General features: G+C 36.5%; 1 protein-coding gene across 4 annotated transcripts in view; it reads right to left on the bottom strand.

The window, feature by feature from the left end:
• Nucleotides 1-4,042: 4,042 nt before the first annotated feature.
• Nucleotides 4,043-25,709, bottom strand: part of nlk2 (nemo-like kinase, type 2) — a 119,852-nt gene continuing 98,185 nt past the window's right edge. Inside the window, exons 8-12 of one of the 4 annotated variants that reach the window (XR_007957934.1) lie at nt 12,273-12,359; nt 11,619-11,817; nt 8,034-8,127; nt 6,276-6,409; nt 4,043-4,861 (exon numbers count right to left, since the gene is read on the bottom strand). Coding sequence is in view for 3 of the 4 variants with exons in the window: in XM_052035595.1 (XP_051891555.1) it covers nt 4,825-4,861; nt 6,359-6,409; nt 8,034-8,127; nt 11,619-11,817; nt 12,273-12,359 (468 nt within the window). In the remaining variant the exon portion in view is untranslated. Of the gene's footprint in view, nt 4,862-6,084; nt 6,410-8,033; nt 8,128-11,618; nt 11,818-12,272; nt 12,360-25,709 lie in introns of those variants that run through there. The other 3 variants (XM_052035598.1, XM_052035595.1, XM_052035597.1) reach the window with 3 other exon arrangements.

Genomic DNA, 25,709 nt, shown 5'->3' with positions numbered 1-25,709 from the left:
TTACCTGTCTGACTCCAGGATAAAATCTACCAAGAATGAAAGGGTTAAACAATAAAATGAGGTTGGATAAACTTGGCCTGTATTTTTTTCAATTTACAATGTCAAGAAATTTAACATAACATGTTAGGTATATACATAGAAACTGCTGTCAGATGAGGTACACTAAGAGGTAGAGCTTACAAGTGAAATAAAAATATACTTTTGCATAAAGGTAATGGAATTTTGGAACTATATTCTTCCAAATATTATGATGGGGCAACTGAAATATTCAAGACTGCAGGCAATGGATCTTCAAGGATATGGGCTGAAGGTAGTTAACTGGAGGTACAGATTAGTTGTAATCTAATTGAATGGATTACCCATGACACACGTATGAATTAGCAGTAGGCCACTCATCCCCTACTCTGCCATTTAATGAGATTGTGGCTAATCTAATTGTAACCTCAATTCCACATTCCCACTATCCACAGTAACCATTCGCTCCTCCGTACCCACCTCTGCCTTAAAAATCTTTAAAGACTCTGCTTCTACTGCTATGATGGAGAGGTCCAAAGACATTCAATCTATGGAAAATTTCATCTTGGCTGATTTAAATGGGCAACCCCTCATTTTTAAACTGCAAGACCTAGTTTTAAATTTTCCCATCCTCTCCACACTGATCTTGTCAAGAACCCCCTCAGGATATTTCTTCATATTGAATACTGTGCTTCCATAGAAAAACGTTTAGTGTATCTTACAGATTAGTAATCAACACGATTAAATGTTAATGGAGTGTGCACGTGAGGGAGGGTTTGGCAGAGGTGTGGGATGGCAGAGTAAGGTTTAGGCACATGCCAAAGATTCGGTATTGGGTAACCCAAGATACAATTACCCGGTATAAAACATCTGTGACAGTATCACACACTTTAATTGTACATTCATGCATTATTTATCACACAGTAATTACAATGGCTCACAATTAAAGACTCTAATTATAGTACAACACAGAATTTGAGGTGAAATATAGATTACAACAATCAAAATGAATTGAAGTGCCCCTACTCTACACTTCTAATCAAGATCCAAGCTAACATTTCAAATTATTTTGCTGAAATACATTTGCAATTTAAAAGGGCTGAATCTCCACAAAGCAGTTTCTATCAACATTCCCCTACCTGACAAGATCTAGGCCATTCAACTTCTCAGGCTCTTAATTACTATCCAGGTCTATGATCTGCAGGTGGGCTCTTTGACGAAATTGGCTGCAAACAAAATGTTCAAAACAACTCAAATGCTTGAAGTTAGAAGAATCATACAGCAATCCCAGTTCTCCCTTCTGATCAACTGCATTAGCTGCATCTTCTCATACCAGAGAAGTCAACTGAGGCTCAGGATTAAAGCCAGGCATCTGTTTGGTTCCACTGGCAAAATTTCTTAAATGGAGTTATTAGTAAGAAACAGAAGTACTCATTAATATTTTATCTTACTGTCGTTACAAATTACTCCAAGAACTTCCATAAATCAAGGTAATTCGTTTTGGGTATTACGCTCACAAGTAGTGTGGAGACACAAGAGACTGCAGATATTGGAATCTGAAGGAAAAAAACAAACTACTGGAGGAATCAGTGGGTCAGGCAGCATCCACGGAAGCAAGAGATGGCCCGGATGCAGGTCCCAACCCAAAACATCAACCTTCCCTTTGCCTCCACAGATGCTGCTTGACCCACTGAGTTCATCCAGCAGTTTATTTTTTTAGCATGATTGTTCACTATTTGCATGTCAGCTCTTTGCTGGAGTACATTGACTTTTTGAACCAATGCTAAATAATTAGGATATTTTTTGTTCAAATTTATTTCAATGGTAATAACTTTTGAGAATTTGCTGAGGGAATTACAAAACACTATGTGGGCGGGAAGGGGAATGTATTACTTTACATTGTACCTGGAGTTAATTAGGGTCAACAAATGTTAATTTGGTTCCTTTCAATACCACTTTCAACTCATCCAAACAATTTTCCACTGAAAAACAAAACCGTAGAAATATATTAAACTATTCATCATTTGCATATTTCCATGAGCAAGTGAAAATCTCTGGCTTTGATGGTTAGAGAAAAAGGGACTATTCCTTCATTTTTAAAGATAGGAACCTTTTAGGGAAGCCTTGTAGCAGAACATTCACCCATCTCTCTTTTGAAGAAAATGTTGTTGGCTTCTATAAATGTGATCAGGTATTTCCAAACTGGGTGTGGAAGTAAAATTTTTGTCAATGCGATCATCATTAGGTTCTACATAAAAGTAAATTGCTTTATTGGAGAAAATTATTGAGAATGAAAATAGTTCATATGAACTGGATCCCGGGAGGCATTGATTATGTGAATACAGAACTATAAATCAAGTACAAAATAAACAGACACCAGGTGATGAAATATTACCTTTCTACTTCATTGCCAACAGATAGAAATTAATTCTGCATGTGATGTAGCCAATTCCTTTTTAAAAATTCATTCTTAGGAGGTGGACATCAGAAGGAAGACCAACATTTATTTCCAGTCCTTAACTGCCTTTGAACTAAATTGCTTGCTTGGCCTTTTCAGAAGACAGTTAAAAGTTAAACACTGTGGTTTGAGATTGCATAGAAGGATAGCAGATTTTCTTTCCTCAGAGAGGTTTGTTTGGGGATAAAATTAAAACCTGATTCCAACGTGATCCAACCTGACCTGCATCTAAATACTTACCATTTTTCTGCATCTATCACTGTCACAGCAATAAATAATCACAAGCTTGGTATTAATCTGTTTAAAAAAAAGTCAAATAGTATTACCTCTAGGGCTGAGAACATAAGGTAATACTAAGCATTATCCTGACCTGGATAAAGTACCAAGTTGGGCTGGTACAGCATATCCTGATCTGATCCAAATTCCAAAGTCCAATCATAAAGTACACCCAACTCAATCCAAACCCATCGTGCAGGCTAGTCCCATTGGGCTTAGGCCTGGTATCTAGACTCTGCCCCAAAGGTCATGAACCAAATGTTTTTACTTGTAAACCCTATAGTTTTATGGCCACCATACTTTTTCTATTGCAGATTTATTTTGTTAACTCAATTTAAATGCCCAAGTTGCCATGACAGAATTTGAATTCATAAGTCTGGGTCACTATTCCAGTAACTTAGTCACTACGTTACCACACCTATCCCCAATTATGGAGTTAACATCAAATTATGGAAATAATAAAACAGGCAGAGGCATACTCTAGGGGACAATATGATTCATATCAGTACTAAGGAAATGTATATTTCATAAAACTGTGCCAGTGATGGAGGTATTAAGCCACTCTTGGTGGAGTACATTGAAGGCTCCCACACAGAAAATACTGCGTGCTCTTACTAACTTCTGTGCATCTTCGAAATGTTGTTCATCAGGTAAGGGAGGATGGTAGATGACAATCAGATTTCCTTACCCACGTTTGACATAATCTCACCTGGAACACACCCAATATTATTTTCTACTTTAATGGAGCGACTAAGGTATAATTAACTGGTTTGCCAGGCCAGCTCGGACAGCATTTAAGAATCAATTACATTGCTGGGGAAATAGACTCACATAGGTGAGAATAGAATAAGGGCAGCAGATTTTTTTTCCTTAAGGCCATAAGTCAACCAGATGGGCTTTTCACAACAATCCAGCAATTTTATACCCATAATTACTAAAAAGTCTCTTTGTAATTCCACAGCTGCGCTTGTGGGATTTTAATTTCTCTAGATTGTCAGTTCAGGTTCTTAGCAACTAATCCAGTAATTTAACTGCTACACCACCAGTCTATCCATTAATATTGGAATTCCAACTCCGGTGTTGGTTAAAATGCTTATAGGTGCAGCCAGCAGGTTCCCCATTGTCACTGTGACCATTCCAAAATTTATTATTAACCATTTAAACAATGAAGCCAGGTAGTATAAAAACAGCAGTTCACACTATTGCAGATGTTCATATCGATTTCTGCATTTAATGAAACTTCAATTTGTAGCAAAGTACACTTGGCAAGTTCTGATGAAAAATCAATGACTCATATTGTTAATGCTGTTCTTTGCTCCTCTGATGCTGCCTGACCCAAGTATTTACAGCCTTTTTGGTTTTTATGCTTAAAACCATGCCAGGTCATTTATGGTTTAATATCAAGGTCATTTAATTTCTTTGTAAAAATCATTTATTTCACTATTAGTTGTAGATATTCAAGTAGCGATTCAAGACAAGTCTTTGGTAATGAATCAATCCTAAATACAGTATTCTATACCAAAACAAACATGTCCCCAAACATAATGAAAACATTTAAATAGCTTGTTTCCTTTATGGAGTTAAATATATTTTCATTTCAATGATTAACTGGTTGTAATCCAAAACCAAATCTTCCTTGGTTCAATCTGAGGAAGAAAATTCAGCATCTTTTTACCATTTTCTCCCCCTCCAAGGTCTCACTAAAGATGCAGAAGTGGTTTTAAAATATGTTCACAGAATGGACACATGAAAGTCTTGTGTATTTGAATAAAGCAACAAAGAAGTTTGTGCACTTCATTACAAAAAACAACCAAACATAAGGGAAATATTTTTACTCAAAGAAGCATGTGTGAGAATTAATGGCTTATTACAATCATAAAGGGATATTATAACAAACTGAGGACTTGTCTTTAAATATACAGTAGCACAAACTGACTAGTACCACAGATTTTTTGTTTTAAATATCACATTTAATGAATTTCCACCACTGTACTTCAAATCTACATTGTACAAAGTGACCGGCAAACGTGTCACATAGGATGATGAACCTCAGGAGAAGTCTTGAAACCGGTTTCTCAGCAGGCTCTCAGTATTTTTTTTTGCCCCTGTTTACTGAAAACAGAATTCAATACAAGCCTTAGTTTATTGTTAAAGCTTTGGGGGCTTTAAAACCTTTTTTAAAAATTCATAAAATCCCCTCATTGTTCCTAATTGTAAATAGATGCAATTTCCAGCACAGATTCTGCCACAGCAAGCCATTTAAGTTAAAATTTGAAAAGAAATAAAACATTAGGGACCTATTTTGAAATCTGTGTACACCTTTGCTCTGGGTCACTCGCAGCAAGAGTCCAATGCTAAATACAGATATGAACTACAGTTATTTAACAGTCAAGTATTGATGACCGAGCCTGGGGTCATATTCTCAGCTTTGAACACAATTGCGTATTTAAGACAATCCATAAAGGTTCCTTCGTACGTGTGAAAAACTTTTTTCTTAAATATAAAAGCTGGAAGGGACATTCAAGTTTTAAATCCCCACGCTGAATTGTTTTTAAAAAAAACGTGGAGGTAAACAAACCAAGTTGTACACTCCTGGAGGTAGAGCCTTCTATTTCTGTTCATATATACATATACACAGGATAGTTCAGTGTTCCAGTAGGTAAGGATTTGTCAGAAAGGATATTTAAACTCTGCACTACTGTGACGTTTCAGATCAACACTTCCACAATTCTGCCTAAAGACACGACACAATTAACATAATCGCCTATGTGCTGCTGTTTTTTTTCCTGTTACACTGTCCAGTGCAGAAAATAACTTTTACAGAATATTTCACAGACCTAAAATGTGCAAGCTAATTCCTCTATACAGTATTGTCAAGACTTTAAAATCTACCCAACACTGGATTTATATACACAAGTGATGTGGGATGATGCATGCTCAAGGTTTAACTGCAGAAATAAAACAAAATGTTTCTAAAAATCGGTTAAATATAATTAAGGGACTGGGGAACATAAGTTACTTCTGCTAGTGATAAACCCACACTCACTCCATCTCTTTCTAATCACAATGTATTACAACAACAGCAAACCACTGTCAGCTCTGAAGAGAAGCTATAGAATTGATCAACCGACATGACTTCATGATTGGTCGGCATAGACTTTGCATTCGCAGCCAGCCTTGGTAATAAGTGTCTTCAGGAATAGATGGGACAGCGTTGATTCCTTAAGAGATCCTGTACATGCCTGCTCCTTGTCCCACTTCAATGTCAAGACAACTAATTCAATTAGTGCAGCTTTTGTTTAACACCCCCCTCCCACCCCCCCCAAAGCCAAAAAGCGAAGACTGCACAAGGTTCCATAAATACATACAAACTGTGCAGCTCCTGCTAAAGCTGCTTTATTTCAAAGCACAACCACCAATTTTATCCCTAAAAAATACAAGTCCAGCATATTCCTAAAAGTATATTCTTTACAATTATCAGTGGTTTATTTTAATTTTTAAAAATTTTATAAGTAAAATTACACACTTGTCCCGACATAAATGGTACTGCAAATTTTAGACTCCAGTGAGAACCTAAAATATTTGTCATCAGTAGTTTCTTCCACTTACTCCCATACCAGTGGAGATGGGGGCATCTCAGAGGGCTGAGCTACTGTGGAGCTGTCAAAAGACAAAAGAAAATATATAAATTAAAAAATGTATTTAAATTCAGTTCACATTGCTCAACTGGACAAACAAACAGAGGATTGTTGGGAAATGTCTCACACCATACTGTAATCAATTTCATTCAAAAGGCCAAGAAAATTAACAATATGTAATAAATAAGTCTTTAATTTAGTGACTAGAAGGCAAATCAATAACAAAACCATTCCAAAACATTACACTCACTTGAATAATGAAAATCCAATATAATTAAAAAGCATTTGTTAATTGATCACACTTTAGGTGTATTGCTGATATCTTATATATTAAATGTTCATAAAGAGTACAAAGGATTGTAGGTGCAATATTCTGGTTAAAAACCACAAAAATTAACATAATATAACTTAAATGTGTCAAAAATCTTGCTGAGTCTTCAGGTTTAAGAACAAAAGCTTGTCCTTTGACCCTATTAATCATGCAATTTCAGAAGAAAACACATGAACCATTATAAATAAATGCCTTCATTATAATGTTAATTCTATGCTTTAGGTGATTACAATGTCTTCTGTACCCTGCAAAAACAAATACTTCAAAGCTACAAGATTGGGTGTTCAACTTCTGAGTACTTAATGTTGAAAGCACATTTCCAAATAAATCATTTTCTAACATACTCAAGGACTCCAAATTTATTTGCCTCTCATATGGAATAATATAGCCAGCATAATTGGTAAAAAAAATAAATAAATAGCTGAGCTCAATCCCCTGACGGTGCTGAACTCAGCAAGAAATTTGTAGAGTGCACAACTGCTGCATCTTTGTAGACTGTGCTGCTTTCTTGCTCTTAATCAATACTTAAACCCTAATAAGAGTATGTGCTTATATAGATGGGGTAAGGAAAGGCCAAGAGTTTGAATGTGATGCCTTCCATAGGCAAAAGGCCTGCCAATATTCATTACCAAACCTTTGATATAATTATTGATCATAGGAGAGGCATCAGAGAGTACATATGCAACCATTATCAGCATGAAGAGTTTAATATTTTCTCACATGGTGCAGTTTCCATATAGAAACAGGTCTGGATACATAGCTCGAACACTTACGGCTGAAATGTATTGAATTATACTTAAAATGAATTTTCTATTCTCACATTCATAATTTCACTACAGAAATTTGAAAATTATCTTCTAAATAATTTAGCATTCTAATGTGAAATAAAAAAAATGGTTTTCCAACAGTAGTCCAAATAACTTTCATCATTAGGTCTGAAATGTGGTATAGTTTTGGGTTTTGTTTGGTAAACTTATCCAAAGATTGTAGATAGCAAATTATAAATTAAAACGCTCCTTTCTGAAAGTCTCTTTTAAAGTTAAAGGGTCTATTAATAATTTCATTTTACATGTTTTATCATATAAATAAATACATTATCCAGAAAGGCTTTGTAAAAAACATAACATTAACTTTGATTAATTTATTTTATAAGCAAATATATTTTACTCCATGAATCAAATGGAATTTAATACCTATTCTTAATTCGTCCAGAGGTTTCTGCCATTTCACTATTATTCTACACGAAAATTTAAAACACTGCTTTAAAACACTGCAAATTCAAAAATGCTTTGACAAAGTGCCTACAATAAAATACCTGATAAAGCTTTTAAATGCAGCAGACTGTGGGTTGATACATAGTGGAACCCGGTTTCCTTTCTGCTGTTCCAGAATGAATTGATGAATGAGCTCTGCAGAGTAGGAAATGAATGGTATTTAATCATAACAATACAACTTCCTGCCTTCCAGTCATTGTCAAATTGATCTGGCATTATTTTACAGTTTCCCACATGTGAAATTTTTATTGGGCAGGAGGAAATCAGTTGAGGATGTGAACGAATGGCCAATACATCTTGCAAAATCCTACAATCTTAAATAACACTGGAATTTCAACATGACAGGATAAAGGTTTATGACTGCAATCTTCTCACTCAAACATTCATGTATCAAGTATCTTAAAGTAAAGAATGTTCAATATCCTTTATTGAGAGTGGAGAAAAACAGAAAAAAAACCTGTGGAAGCCACTAAGGAAGAAATTAAGCACAATGACAGAGCTGGGTTCCAAAAATGGATTTTTTGAAAGAGAAGGGAGAGGTAGATGAATGAAGAGGGAAGGAGAGTGTATTTTTAGCACTGAGGAGGGATAGATAATGACTACCACCAATACTGAAACTGAAGGAACTTGCCAGAGTCAAAATGTTTGGTGAACATGTAGGGCTGCAGCAAAGTCACAGCGATTTGAAGAGAAGGATGCTGATTTTAAATGTGTGTGTCAGTAGAGCTGGGAATCAAATCCACCAGGATAGAAATGAATTGATGGCACAATATTGGTAATAGAAATATGGAGTTTATGCATGGAGAATGGGAGGCAAGCAAAGATAATGGAGTATTTTAGAAGTGCTAACAAAATCAAATAACGTTGGGGATGGAGAAACTAAACTAGGGGCAGAAGTGGGAAGTGTTGCAGAGGTGGAAGTGTGATTTTGATAATGCAATGGATGGTCGTTTTGAAAGTCAGTCCAAGTTGAATAAGATTTGAAATGATGGATTCTGACTTACGATGTTGTTAGAAGGGAAGAAAAAGAATTAGCAAGGAAGCAGAATTCTGGTGATCAAAAGGAATAACTTTGTTCTTCCCATATTCAAATGAGTATGTTTGAATGTTTTGACTTCATGTTTGGGAGTACATTAAGAAAACTTATGTTATAGAGATTATGGCGGTTTTTCGCCCCTCCCAGTTACAGATTTTGACTGATACCATAATTGTCTCAAGCCTGTGACTCTCCATGGTTCAGGGACATGAAAAGAAAACATACCATGAGAAAAACAATAATAATTTATATCATAACAGTGATGTAAAACAGTGAATAATTTCCTTTTTAACAATCAAGGTTTACGATTATTATGTTTAATAGTTTGCAAAAGGAATTTCATCCTTAATAAAGGATGCTTGTAAATCAATAACCAAAACAACCTTTAGGTGGAAGTTTGGATAAATCATGAAGGCTTCAGCCATTGCCGTGCAAGCAAATCCAGAACTTACACTGTCCTGCTGTAAATCTAGGACCTAGAGTGACAGGCACAATTGCATCCGTCACTTCACTGTGTGCCTAGTCTGGGTGGGATTTCTCAATGTTACCCTGACGAATTAGCCTTTCTGCACCTATACTAGACATGGTATAGGATAATTCATTTCCTTGAGGATTCTTAGCCCACACAATGGGTAAATTAAATTATTTTGCTCAAGTTTAACATTTCTGTTGCTCTGTGTTTTAGTGTTACAGAATTTTTTTAAAAAACGCCTCTTAAATCATTTATATTAATTTTAATAGCTTTTAATTCTCTAAACGTTAGAGATTTAATAACTATAGATAAGAGTTTCACAGGCTTTGAGAGGAGACACAGTTCTGGCCCCAACTCCATTTTCTGTCAAAGCCTATCAGGGAATTCTAGATCTAGGTCCTCAGAAGTACACTGCCCTGAGGCCTAGCTGTCACTGTGGTCTTCTTATGCATCACCACTCAACTCTTGGATGCAGAAAATCAGCGAGATCAATTCTCTGCACAAAGCCCATGTATGTCTTGGTGGGCAGGAACAAAGGTTACAATTTCTTAGCTGCTTGATGTAATCTGTCCCATTAATCACTTTGTCCAATTCTTGGCTTGCAGTCTTTCTTTCACGTTATAGAACATCAAGTGTGCATCAAAGCACTTTATAAACAGTGATTCTACTTCTACCACCTTTTCAAGCTGCAAATTCTGGACCTCCCATCACTCTAGCTGAATTTTTTTCCACCTCAATCCCACTCTCATTCTTCCGCTAATTATCTTCAATCTATGCTTCCTATTCATTGATCTTTCTGTTAAGGAAAAAAGAAATGTGTCCTTGCTTTCCACTCATCTAGAACTAATAATTTTATACACCTCATTTAAAACTCGCCTTAAACTTCTGTCCCAAAGAAAGCAACTTCAGCTCAGCAAGTGCTTTTTTAAAGTAAAATTCACTGGTTTTGTTAACATCCTCATAAATCCTTCATATTCTCTAGTGCTATCATAAACTTCACAATGTGGTGACCAGTCTGTGCACAATACTCTAGCTATGCACCAACAATTAAGGTCCCTACTCATAATCTGCACCTTGGCCAAAAGAGTATCCTGTATGCTTCTTGACCACCTACATCCCTCTGTCCCTTTACACATTCAATACCCTAGGCATACCCTTTCCTTGTTTACCCTGTAACAGCCTGACAATTAGTTATTACCAGTACTCACAAAGATATGTGCGGTAGGAATTATTGAAGTAGAAACACCCAATTACTACTGCCAAACATGGCAAAGCTAGTGTGATGCATTGGTCCAGATTTTGCTGGCAAATGCCAAAAGTTTAAATGGAATGAAGTTTGGGACTTCGGCACTTGCATAGTTAAATGTAGAACTGAACTTACTTGGCAACAGTTGGGAGTCCAGCTGTGGAACTCAATGTTGCCGAGATTCCTCACCATTTACTTTAGGGAATTGGCTCTTGTATTTTGTGCTAATCCATGACCCCAATGGGGATTGTAGTGCAGTGGGGGGGTGGGGGGGGGGGGGGGGAAGTTTTTTATGTCCCTTTTTATAAAGCATTTCTGTGTAATATTTGTGATTTTAGCTGGTTTTTTTTGCTTTTCTGAACTTCATTTTGTTGTATAGGATGCCAAAGATGTTCTTAAAAGTTTTAACAATGCTTAGCTTTCCTATTAGTTTTGTGGATAGTGCTACTTCAGCGTCCTATTGGACTGATGCCTTGCTGCTGGAACAATTTTGTGTCAGGGACATTTAAGAGACTCTTAGATAGACACATGAATGATAGAAAAATAGGGGGCTATGTGGGAGGGAAGGGTTAGATAGATCTTAGAGCAGGATAAAATGTCGGCACAACATTGTGGGCCGAAGGGCCTGCACTGTGCTGTATTGTTCTATGTTCTATTAAAATAGACGTTCTGCATTTGCATCAGGTGACTGTGGGTGGTAGACCAATACCAGCATCTTCATTAAATAATAAAGATACATAACTTGCTATTTGTATCTTGCTACTTGTAAGATATCACTTTACATAGTTTACATGGTGAAAGCAAGTAAACCATTCGTGGTCTTGGTGCAAAACGCTGCAACGATAAGGAACTGTATTCAAAACTGTACTGACCTTTAACCTGCCGAACAGATGTTAGATTTTTTTCAAAGCTGTCATCAAATTTGGGATTGGTGATGGGCTCAAAATCATTGGTGTAAACTCGCCCCGTAGAGGTGGTATAACAGCATTTGCACATACAAGTGTGGTATCGAAGCCGTCCTTCATCCAGATATGGATGTGCCAGGGCATCCTTTGCAGAGATTCTTTTTGACTGCAGTGTAAATGAACAAAATCTTTAAACACAAAAAAACTAAAAAAAAAAGTCATTATTTGACCTGAGAACTGACATTCTACTTTACTAAGCAAATAATCACTTTTTCAGGTCAAATCTATGCTCCTATTCTAGAATTGCTTGGTCTAATCCATGATTTCCCATCAAAATGTTTTAATATAGGTTTAAATGGGACCAAACATTAATGTTTATTATTATAACAAAATAGCTGAAATGGGATGACAATGATACAGCATCTGCAGAAATTCTCAATATTATTCCTATCCATTTCAATTCAAGATTACACGCAGTTTTGGGATAACAATCCCAGTGCCTAGTAACTTGAGCACTACTCAACAGTTATTGTGGATGTTTTCCAATTGGCATTATGTAGTCAGCAGTGCAAGGTAATGGAGAAGTGTTTCTCCTACTAGAAAATAAGTGCACATACTTACAGGATCAAAGACTAACATCCTGCAGAGGAGGTGGACAGCTTCATGAGTAGCCTGGCTGGATAGCGTATAAAGGACAGGAAGTGATGGCTGTGAAGAGAGGGGGAAAGCTTTGAAGACATCAGTGATTTGCAACAGGAAGTGGAACAGGTCACTTTTAACGTTTTGAGTACATAAAACATAGATAAGTAGTATAAAAATAAATTACAGAGGGATTAACTTTATCAAAATATTCTCAATTTAGTCTTCTATCCTAAACATTTCACTGAAGAAAAGGTGGTTATATTTAAAGCCATTTTGTGCTATGGCCATGAGATACTTCACTGTTTAAGCAGTTTTGTAAACAGCAAATTACCTTTAAAGTATCTAATCCATTTTTACTTCTGGGATTAAAGTGCATAATGGTCACTTCTTTAGGATATAGTTTGCTGTGAAAGTTCACTAATCTGAAATGTTTCTCTATCCACTTCTGTGCCTGACATACTTAATATTTCCAGCACCTTAATTTCTGATGTAAAAAAACAAATCAAAGTTAAATTTACAATTTAATCTGATTTCAGAACCCAGAGAGATCAGATTTAAGCAATGGGAACTCCTGGAGTTTAGTCAGTTCTCGCCTTCACACCATATTCAAATAAACAAACTACTTCATGTCAATCCGAAATTATGGAATAGAAAAGCAACATGTTGACACTTATTTGCAGACAATGACTGCTGCCATTTATAAAACCTATAAGAGCAAAATGCTCTGGATGCTTGAAATATGAAATACAACACAAGCTGGAAATACTCACCAGGTTGAGTGGTAGCTGGAAATAGAAACAAAATCAATGTTTCAGGTCAATGACTTCTCATTAAAACTGATGAAATGTCATTAACCTTAAGGTCTTATTTGTTTTTTGCCACACCGTTGAATATGTCCAGCTTTTAATGTTTTTACACTTAACTTGACAAAGTCTCAAAATTTAAATTAATGTTTTGCCTTTGTTTAAAATACATTGTTTAAAAGCAAGATAATCTACTTTAAAGTCATTATTCAGTCTGTGACATTTATAAATACCATGCTTTTGTTACATTTGATTAAATGGACTAATGGCATCAGTGCAAATTTAAATATAAGTTTACAAATGAGGTAAGTGCAGACGTAAGTAGAATTTGTCCAGCTTGAAAAGCATCTATGTAGATTGCTGTACCTGTCAGTATTAGGTTCACTATTCCTCAAAGTGGGCTTAGCATCAGATTTTCTAAGCACACAGTCAAAATGCTTAGCCATAAGAGTACACTAGTGCAGGACTCATGCAGGCAATGGCGATTACTTGCTCATTCTCTGATATGGAGTAATTAATGGGGGACAAGGAATGAGGCAAGTATGAAAGTAACTCTCACGAAGCATATCCATGTTATTGCACCTTGATCAGAGGAATTTGCTTATCTGATAATGTTAGTTTGCTGCAGAAAAAGTAATGGGTTGAAAAGGTAAAGCATCTCTATTCTTTCCAATTAACCTGTAATATTACTTTCAACATGGGCATTACATTTTAGGCAAACAACACATCCTGCAGAATCCTGAAAACATGCCCCATTCGCAATTTATCCCCTTTAGACTAGGGGCTGTAGGCACTCTGGGCTTTAAAAAAACTTCAGTCTGTCATTAAACTATTCTCAAGGTCAGTTGAGGATTGAAAAACATGTACCACAAGAGAACTGGAGCAGGTATGAAAATTGCACAAGATGATTGGATGCAATAGTCTGAATAGAGAGAAGCTATTCCCATGAGCAGGTAGTCAAGGTCAAGGGACTGTGATTTATAAAAGATGCAGGAATAAAAGGCTGACGAGGGAACAACTGTAAAGAAAACTTATGTAGGGTGGATTTTTTTTCTGGAGACTCAGCACTTGTAAAGAAAAGTAGGAAGAAAACTTATTGGATTACTCTACAAAGGGTCAGCAACGATTCATTGGGGCCCAATGAACACCTGTCATAACCATTCAATGAAATCAGATAGTGAATTATCAAATCTATATATTCCAGGAAGGTTCTCCAAATAAGCATAGTCTTTCTTCCTCTTCTCACCCCCTTTCACTTGGTACCAAGTGGCTAGGCTGATTAGATACGTCAGAGAACAGTACACTTGGGCATTTTCTGGTTTCTAGCCCAGTATCACATCACACAGTACGCTCCCCAATGTAATATAATGTATATAAATATATTTCCCAATCATGAAAGGTGCTTCATTTAAAGTGGTGTGAACACTGCATTTTGGCCCCAATTCTCTGGTCACTATCTCAGAAAGCCGCTCACAGAGATCCAGCAATCCCTGTGACAGAGATCTTTCCTCTCTCAATGTTAGTTCCTATGAAAAGTCAATTCAAAGGGATAACACAGACTAAGTTACCAATGACATCAAGAATTCTGACTAGATGGCAAACCAGAAAGTAAAAAGTACTATTAATTTTTAACATTTTTACTAACCATAAAGATTGGAACATGCACAGGGTTAAGGTAGAATCCAAATTACCATATAAGCACAATTTTGAAGTCATTGAGGGACTAACAATCCACATGTTTGAAAATACTTTTATTTAGAGCCAGTGAGGTTGTTAAATTAATTATGGCATGATATGCCGTTAAAAGCATTTACACCTCATGCAACAAGTAAACAAGAAAAAAAAAGTGAAGGCCTTCTACTGCAAGTATAGCTTGTACATACCTGAAGTTGTCATTAGTTCACTAATTTGGTTAGAAAAGATTGCAAAATAGCAATCCCTGTGGGGGGGAGCAGGAAATCAACAGAAAATTTAGGATTTTGCCTTTAACTGCCCATGTACAGACTCGAATCCCTGACAGTTTCAAGGTGTAACGATATCAAAAACACGGACTGTTTTACCATAATTACAACTGGAAATTCATGACCTTTATTTATTGATAATCAAATTGTCTGAGGTCTTAATACTAGTGTAATTACACAGATTTAAAAGTTTAAAACTTAATGGGATTTTCAATCAGGTTACTAAACAAGCCACTTATAGATTACATTTAGCAGAATTTTGTTATACATTCGTTAAGATATTAGTTACTAGACACATGATAGATAATAAAATAATATTGCCTGAATGATCCCATATTGTGTTCATGGGATATGGCTGTTGTTGGGGAACAACATTTATTCCCTTTGAGAGGGTTGTGGTGAGCTGTTACATGAATTGTTGCATGCTGTTTGGTGGAAGTATTTTCTACCTATCGGCTCTATGGGAACTCCAGGATTTTGGGATTCCCAGCGATTAAAAGGAACGGTAATATTTTTCCAAGTCAGGAAGGTGTCCAAACTTGAGGAGAAAGAGTAGATGCTGATGTTCTTGTGTGCCCACTGCACTTGCCCCTCCTGGGAGGTGCAGGTTACAGGCTTGGGAGGTGCTGTCCAAGAACCCTTAGAATTCTACAGATAGTAAACACATTTTCTGGTGGCATGTGGAGTGAATGCTTAAGATAAAAAACCAAGCCAGTTATGTCATCTGCAATGAGTGTGATTGAGGCTGCACACATCCAGGCAAGTGGAAAGTATCCCACCACATACTCAAAATGTGCCCTATAACTGATGAAAAGGCTTTGGTAAGGGAGGAGGTGAGTTATTCATTGCAGTATACTCAACACTTAAATACCTTGGCAACAAGAACAGGTTAAGTGGTTGTCCTGAATGGAGAGGTAGCTCCTCTCCCTCTGTCAATGGCCACTGCTAGTTACTGCTTGGTGAATGTATTTTTAGCTGAAGCCTGGATGTTGTCTAGGTCTTTGATCTGCTTGGTTAGTTGTGGCTTGTTATGCACATTTATAATTTGGTGTAGCTTCAGCAGAATGGCATTTCCTTTCCCTGTGCACCTTCTGCAGTTCCTGGTGTCTTGAAATCATCAAAAAATCACATTGGGAAACCATTCAGCCCATTAGTCTGTATCTTCCAAACAAAAGCTATCCAATCTCTTTCTCACTTACAGTTCACCACATTTCTAGTTCCCAAACAATTTGGAAATGTGATGGGGATTTCTGCCTTTATCACTCTTCCCAGTAGCGGATTCCACACCATTTTCCTTGTGTAGGGATTACACATGTGTGAAGACATCCATCTGGCTTATCTGAAAACATTATCAACCTCTCATTTCCTCTCATGTTCCAAAGAAAACAAATCCAGTCTTTCCTGTTTCTTACAGCCAAAATTCTCCATTCTTAGAAACATTCTTGTAAATCTCTCCTACACCCTCACTAGCAAAATTGCATCGTTCCTTCAGGACTTGCTCAGTAGTGATATTAAGTGAAGCCTGCCACCCAAAAGTACACTGTGCTCTCAGTGCTTCCAGGGAGGTTTTCCCTAAGATGACAGGATATGTTTAAGAGTTATGGCTTTGAGTAGGGTTCCATCACAATATGTAGAGAAAAATGTAAAACCACATCTCAGAATAATTAGTCAAGGGCTCCAAAATATTAGTTCAGTGGGACACATGGTGGGTACCACAAATGGTAATTCCTTGGTTGAACACTACAATTTTTTTTAGGGAACTTCCAAAGAACATAAATTCACACCTAAATAAATTTTGCTGTTGTAGCAAGTTTTGCAGGTGCAAACAGATCAATTTTTCCAGTTCTCCTTTGTTTAATCTCTCTTCTTCTTTGATCCTTTCACTGAAGTGAGACAGAATTTCAGTTTAAATGTTCTAAAAAGGTTTCATTAGAAACAGTTGAGAAGTTTCTGAAATAATCAAAAAAATGCTTTAATAATTGAATAAATTGAACCATATTCTGAACAAGTCTGCACTTGGATCTGTACAAATTGGACTTGCTTTTTGTCTCTAACAATGGTTTGCTTTGACCACTTAGCTGAGGGACAGGAATTGGCCAACATTTAAGAAATCATTCTTCTGTGGATCATCACAGCCAAAACCAAACCTTTTCCATACTTGACATCCCAGCATCAGCAATCAATGAACAGAGATCAGGTTCAAGAAACTGGCTACAATTTTCTCTTCTCAGGTCAGGGTCAATGAAACCAAGTGTAGCATCAAATAATGTAGCTCAAATAAGATCAGCTAATTTATTACACCAGAGATCAGAGCCAATATGATTTAGCACACTAATGCAATGAGCCAAACAGCAGCATTGGGCTTTTTTTGGGAAATTGAACTGCAGCAGAAAATATAGACATTGTTTAAAAACTTCAGCTTAGTAAATTAACTCAGTTCTATTACCTCAGAGTATGAGCATTCAATACAAATAGTATCTTGTGCATTCCTTTTCTTTCTTGACCCCCTTGGTATCTTGCTTTAATATTTCATGGCTCATGGCTTTTCGCACATTTTAATATAATGAACAGTAATGAGAGCTAAGGCCACAGTATAAATGTTTTAAAAGATCTGAAATTTCAAGTTTTAAATTTACATGAAAACATTCTCTCCCCTTTCGCCAACCTACTTGTCCTGTATCTCATTTAACTGTAGCAGCACACACTGTAAAAGATCTCTGAAGTGTAACTTTAAAATCTTACATAAACAGCCATCCTTCATCTTAACCTATTTAATTGTCAGTGACCTCACACAGTTTAACTTCATACAACTGGTGTTACAAAATACACATTGCCAATGGACAACAAATAGAGATGCTTTCCAGTCTTAAATTAAACCACTCTTTTCTGAGTATCATATCTCCACCGACACCCAACTGAGGTTGCTAATGGCTCTTACCATTGAACAGGACTGCCCATTTGTTGATTTAATTCAATAGTACACATTTACCTACACAACAATCAGAGAATTTAATGCATTTCAATACATGAAGTGAGCATAGCAACATGCTTTAATTAAAGTATACTGAAGACGTCAGTTTATAGAAGTTGCAAATATAATTCTTCTGCCAATACAAATATAATTTGTTCAAATAGGTTGGGGGAGTTGCACAAAACAAGCTGACAGCTACATTCCTATCGAAGCATAAAATAATTTATTTCCAATAGCAGTTCAAATGATTAGATAGGGAATTGGATGGAACAGCATGAACCAATGTGCAGACAACTGGCTAGGGCTACATTTATTGCCCAACTCAAATTCCTCAAGGGAGTAGTGATCTATTTTCCTGAATTACTGCAGTTTTTATGTCAAAGGTATTCTCACAATGCTGTTATATTTTTAAAATATTCACTCAAGGGATGTGGGCTTCACAGGCTAAGCCAGCATTTAATTGCCCATCCTTGGTTGCCCTTGAGAAGGTGGTGGTGAGCTGCCTTCTTGAACCTCTACAATGCTGTTGTTAGGTAGGAAGTTCCAGGGTTTTGTATGTGTTAATGAAGAATGGCAATACATTCCCAAGTAAAGATGATGTATGACTTGGAGCAGACCTGCAAGTAGTGACATTCCCATGCACTTGCTGCCCTTGATCTTCTAGATGGTAGGGGAGTTATTAAAGCAGCAGTACAGCTTGAGAACAGCAGGCATAACCCCATTGTGGATTGGGTCCAAATTAAGTGGGCTGCTTTGTTCTGCATCATGTTGAGTTTGAGTGTTGAAGCTGGACTCATCCAACATTAAGTGTTTTCTGATACTTATTTTGACTTGGATGATTGTGCAATAGGGAAACGCACCTAAGCTTACAAGCAGAATTAAAACTATTCATCAGATATTGAATTCTGTAACAAAATTTTTTAATGCTGAAGAATTGGAAGGAAGGAACATTCATTTCATTGTGCTTAAAAATTAAGACAGAATTATCAGTTTGTTAATTTTGAGGTCCAAAAAGGGATATTTTGATCTAGCATTTAGATTAGATTGCTGTGTTAGAGTCCATGTCAACGATAAATATTTCAAGGAGGGGTTTATTGTTCATTGTGTACTTCTAGACGTCCAGAAATTAACTTGGGTTCATCTAGAAGGGCTCAAACATGGTTCAGATTCAGATTTGTATCCAGTATGTTACTTACATATAAATTAGGATAAGTTAGGCCCCTTAAGCTGCTCTGCCATTTAATAAGATCATGGTTGGTCTGACTGTAACCTCAACTCTACATTTCCATCTATCTGCTGCAAACTTTCTCCTCTTGCTTGGAGAGTACCCATCTACATTTCCTTCAGACATTTCTCCTCAAAGGGCAATGGAAGCAGAACTCCAAAGACTCATGACCCTGAAATATTTCTCCTCTATTTTAAGGGGGGGGGGGGGGGGGGGGGTGTGGCCAGCCACTTTTTTTTTGGAACAGTGACCTTTGATTTTAGATTTTGCCCATAAGACAAAATATCTTCTCCATGTCCAGCCTGTCAAGACCCTGCAGGATAACAGATGTTTCAATCAAGTCACCTTGAACTATTTCAAACTCCTAGCCTGTCCAACCTTTCCTCATTAGACAACCTGCTCATTCCAGGTATTAGTCCAGTAAACTTTCCGTGAACTGTTTCCAAAACATATACAATCTTACCGTAATTGAAGAAATCAATACACCAGTTGTGGTCTCAATGACTGCAAGTGAAGTATAATTTTCCAGTTTTTCTATTTGATTTCCCTCGCAATAAATGATAACATTCTATTAGCTATCCTTTTGCGAATCATGCACTAAGACAGATTGCTCTGCGACTTCTCATTTCAATAATGTGCTTTATTTTTCTTCCTAAAATGGGCAATTTTACACATTTACACTCTATTTGTCACATCTTTACCTGCTCACTTAACTGTTCCATATACATCTATAACCTCGTGTCCTCTTGACAACTAACTTTGTATCAACAGAAACTTTAGCAACCATAGCATCAGCCCCTTCATCCAAATCATTTATGTAGACTAAAAGGTCGAGTCCTCAGCACTGGCCTGTGTGACACACCACTGGTTACATCTTGCCAACCAGGAAATGCCTATATCTTCTATTTACACCAATTTGATACCTTTTGTCACAAGATTTTCAGCGATAACCTTTGTTCACTGTTTCATTTTAATCTGCTTTAAAACAAAAAGAATGGCTGTAAGAGGGCATTGAAATGACGAGAGTATGGTGGTAAAATTGTTATTTAATTGAACTAGTATTCCAAACATCTGGAGACAATTCAGAAAATAGTGCATGGTTGTTGGAGAATTGGAATTAAGAAATCTAGAGGGGAAGTTACCATTAAATTGACTTGTTTTACCGTACATAAACACAGACTTTGTGCAAAATGATTTCCTTCTGTGCTGTAACATTTATGGCAGTGAACACTGCTGATTTGTATAAAGGCAAATTAAATGAAAGCTAGTGTTATTGAGGTAAATGTAATGTTCAGGTAGTCAAACAAAAATATAACCAGGAACAATATAGCCAAATAGTGCTTCATTTGAAGCACAATGGGCACTATTAGTGGATTTGGAGTAATTGGATTGGAACATGCAGACTTTATTTCATTAAGTTCTAAACATATATAGTCTTATTTTCACATTTCAATTATACAGTCCTATGTAAACTCATAATATTACAACCACCCTTACCGGAAGAGTCATTGTAATTACTGATATAAGAGCATTTACAGTATGACAAGTTTACATGGGTTTCCATGATAAAATGAATATGGGAATTAAATGTGGTAAGTATGAAAAGTGCAGGCTGACAACTTTTAATATCTTTAATATATCTAGGGGAATTATTTCATGACTGACCAAAAGCAGTGGACAACATAAAATTGACAGCATCTTAGTCATCCCAGAAATGGAGCATATTTTGGAATGGTTAAAGTGCACAATACTTGCTTCAGTGGTTAAGAGTGCTGCTGAACTTCACAAGCCTTATTTTCTTGCCTGAAGGAGAGAGAACATTGACAGAAAGCAGAAATGGCAATAAGTGAATATCACCACTGGCCACCAAGATTCAGCAAACCCTGAGACATGCACAGTAATGGCAATAAAGTGAAATGTAATAAAACAAAAGTGAAAGTATGAGATAACCCTTTAGTGTATTGAATAGAATTTTGGGAATTAGATCAATGAAAAATTTGGTATGGGGTGTGGGGGGAAAGGGAGGAAGAAAAAAGTCAGAATATTTGTTAATATTCTCAATTTGCCTGGATGAGTATACTGTAGCTCAAACAACATAAGTTCAAACAACACAAGAAGCTCAATACCAAGGCAAAGCACCCTACTTGACTGGAACCTCATCCACCACCCAAATTATTCATTCTCTCCGACACAGTGTGCATGTAACCAGCACCAGTTTAAAAAACCCATACTAGCTGCTTATCAAGGGCAATTTGACAGCATCTCCCAAATCTGAGAACTCCATCACCCAGAAGGCAGGTAGCAGGCTCACGGAAGCAAATTCTCCTTCATAACACTCTCCATTCTGACTGGGAATTATTTTGTCATTGCTAGGTCTAAATTCCTGGATCACCTTACCCAAAGCCATGTGGCAGTGTCTTCACTGAAAGGATTTCAGCAGTCCAAGGTGGCAGCTCATCACTACCTTCTCAAGACTATTTAGACATAAGCAATACATGCTGGACTTGCCAGGAATACCCACTTCACGTAAATGAACAATAAAAACAAGGGACCAAATTATGAAAAGACTGAAATTTTTAACTACAATAAATACTTAATTGAAGTTGCATTACATTTGCTGTGTTGATATTGGAAATGTAAAGAGTGATTCGTATTATTCTATTTGCAGGGTTATTTCAGAACTTCATTTTCTCATGCATATATGTAGCCAGTACTACTATTCCTTGAGCTTGTTTAATTTTGGCCATAGATCAATCAAGTTATCCAAAGCCCAGACCAAATCTCATTTAAAATGACACCTTTCATTGAATATAGAAGCTGCATTCTTTACAGGTGTCCCCCATATTATGGCCATTTGGGTTACAGAAATTTGCCCTTACAGAATTTACAAATCACTACCCAAAAATTTGAGATAAGGAATAAAATTCACTCACAGAATTTACATGGCGAAACAAAGTAAATAAATCAACACAATTTTTCTCCCCTCAACTCAGATTTCCTGACAAATTCGCAGATGACATTGTTTTGTATCACGGAAAGTCACGATACTGACCATTTTCTAAGACAATAATAAACCAATACCTACACGAATAGAATGCAACTGACCCATTACATCAGTTTTACAATGCCACAGCATTGTACAATCTGTTACATGAAACATTACAAGTACAGGCTGTCCCCGGGTTACACAAGGCTTCTGTTCCTGAGAACTGTCCACAAGCCTATTTCTCCGTAAGTCAGAAACATCCATTTTCTATAGCTACCCATATTGTATTGCTCTACATGTACTTGCTGTAATTCTTTTATATCACTGAATAGTCACCCTAACAATACCTATAATTAAACTAATGGAATATACACTGCATCCAGTTAATGAATACCATGAAACATTACTATCTTGAAAAATGCTTTAAAAATGAATGAGAGAATCTGAATAAAGTTGGATTTTCATAAGTCAGGTCATATGTAACCCGGGGGGCTCAGGTATAGGAAACTGTCAGAAAATGTTGGGTGTGATTTATGCAACACAAATACTGGTGATTACTTTAAATCTTTATAGAATACACAATTTTTTAAACTGTATTGTTAATAGCTTTGTTGCAGAATATACAAATTAGTAAAATTCTCACCAAGTACTGAATTTAGCTTAAAAGATATTTGCATAACTAGAATAAATCCACTTTCTAATGTGATGGAAGATAAAGTCTGCAACTTTACAAACGCTTAATCAGCAAATTATTGGTTGTGTAGGAGCCAAACAGTAGAAGGCCATTTACAGTATCAAACTTGTTCCTTCTGCAGTGCTAGTGAAATTTTAAAAAAATTATGGCTTTCTCTGGTGCAACATGCCAAAATATTTAAAAGCATCACCACCATGTTCCAAAACAACCTTTGCAGTATAAATAAGCTACACAAAAGGAGATGTGTGTTCAGTATCATTTCCCTCTGTTCAAAGTATATGATAAATGGCTGCCAGGCCAGGACTGGTGTTGCCAAAGGTCAGGCTAGGACACAGTTGCTGCCTTTTCTCAGCATATTAATAAACAGAATGCGATAATGCCATGGATAATAGAAAACATGCAGATTCTGGAAATCTAAAATGACATGATTCTCAGAGAGAAAAAAAAAGACCTCCTGCAAAAATAGTCCATAAAGTGGTTAATTTGTAACAAAATATTCATTGTTGATACATAGTCATAGAATCATATGGTCATACAGCAAGGAAACAGGCCCATTGGCCCACCAAGTTTCTGCAGACTGTCAAGCACCCATTTATACCAATCTTACACTAATCCCATTTTATTCTCCCCACGTTGTCATCAACTCCTCCTAAACTCTGCCACTCACCTACACAGTAGGGGCAATTTGCAGTGGCCAACTACCAATCTGCATGTTTTTTTTTAAGAAGGGGGGAGGGGAAACCAGAGCTCCTGAAGGAAACCCAAGCTCCAGGAGCATAGAAAGCGTGTAAGGAACATAAAGGAGCATAGGCAGGACATGCAAACTCCACAGAGACAGTGCTGGAGATCAAGATTGAACTTGGGTCACTGGAGCTTTGAGGCAGCAACTCTGTTGGCTGTTCCACCCAATAATCAATGAAGTGCTCAGATCTTTCGGAAGTTTCATTAAGCGTATCCACAATTGGAACAAGCTGGTAATAAAGTTTGTGATTAGAAGTTAACCTCTTCACAAATCACCTTCTCTTTAGAAATTTCCTTTAAGCTAAAATCCTATCTTTAAAAAATGAATGCAAGTGATAACTAGATGCTAACATCTCAAATTTTAGTTGTAAATAAGATCAATCATTTGAAACTTTTACACAGTGTCTGAGCATGGATCATTTGTCAGTACGGACTATTTCTTAACCAAAGAATGCACATGACCAACAATACCACTCTCCAGTCCTTCATGACATCTATAGTGTACAAGAGCAACCAGCAAGTATGCTCTTGTTTTAGTTTCACCACTTTCTAAAGAGTCAAAGCAGCTTTGCACTCTCAAAAGATCACCTTCAAATACCCAGAGCAGTGTGGGTGACAGTGCTGGTACCAAAAGACAAAAATAAATTGAAAACCTTTAGGGCTAATTCACTAATAGCAAGAGCGGATCTCCACTACTAAACTGGTCCTTTTATGTATTTCTATGTTAAGGTTTAAGGACCATTAAAAAAAATAAATTTTCAAGGTCTTTTGGGACAGATTTCTAGCTGTGGTACACAGATTTTTTAAATGATAATATTGCACAATGTTACTGCTTTATTCTAGCAGCTGGACTGAGTGGCCTATTTCATATAAACAGACTTGTGCCCATGTATCTTTATTTGAACTACTCCTGCTTATTCTACGTCAAATAATTTTTAGGGAAGATTCGAACTAGATACATGAAAGATGTCACAACAGCTAAAATATCCTGGTGCTGCAAAATACTAATTATCTTGGTGCTATTTATGGAAATATAATCATTGCCTAATAAATAGTTGTCTAAACTAACTTTCTTAATCTAGAATATTTTTTCAATAACAATGAGATACAGAATAAATGGTTTTCATTCAGCAACAATCTTTTCTGGACATCTCAAATATTGTTTCATTGATTTACATTAGCTCATCATACTCATTCTATTAGCACTACTCTAAGTTGATACAATTGCCAGGAAAACATCAATATATAAATTCATATGATTGTCCTTTAGTACAGTTTTATGGCTTAAAATTGACATCTGCCAAATCATATAGGTTGCATTAATACAACCAAATAATTATTGGTATTGGTATTACAAGTCCAAAGTCCAAGTGGCATTGGAATCCACTCATTTGAAAATATTTGCATTCTGACGTGTAGACTATATGTTTTTCATACTTAAAAAGTGAGTAGGAAACTACATGCATGAATTCTTCACAGAGGCAAAGATTGTTCTCTTTTTAATTATATGAGAAATTGTATTTTAATTGCTCGACAGCCCTAACTGGTACTGCACGTAAAGAGGAAAGTTTGTGAAACAAATTGACATGCATCAATGAATTACCTTCAATGAATTATAGCCCTCAATCTCTCTCAGAAGGAAAACCTGACCAACCCTTCATGAGAATAAAAATCCTTTCTCATCATCCTAGACCATCCTCAGACTTTGAATTATACTGCCGTTCTGTAATTCAGAGCTGGGGTTAAACATGCATACCCCATTCTATGACATCACTCAAACCAAACTGTTTCTAGAGGAAATTGATTAATATGGAGATAATTACAAGGGGAAAGAAATCAATTACATTAATGAATACTCAGTCAGTAATTAGCCAGACAGTACTGAAACAGGCCCTTTGGCCTACTGAGTTTATGCTGACCTTCAAATACCCAATTACACTAATCCAATGTTATTCTCCCCAAATTCCCATCAACTCTCCCTAGATTCCACCACAACATTCATTTATATACTAGGGACAGTTGACAGTGGCTAATT

Source organism: Pristis pectinata, chromosome 21, assembly GCF_009764475.1.
Source record: "Pristis pectinata isolate sPriPec2 chromosome 21, sPriPec2.1.pri, whole genome shotgun sequence".
Classification (NCBI taxonomy): domain Eukaryota; kingdom Metazoa; phylum Chordata; class Chondrichthyes; order Rhinopristiformes; family Pristidae; genus Pristis; species Pristis pectinata.
Note: the sequence above shows the minus strand (reverse complement) of the source record. Positions and strands in the feature narration are given on the sequence as shown.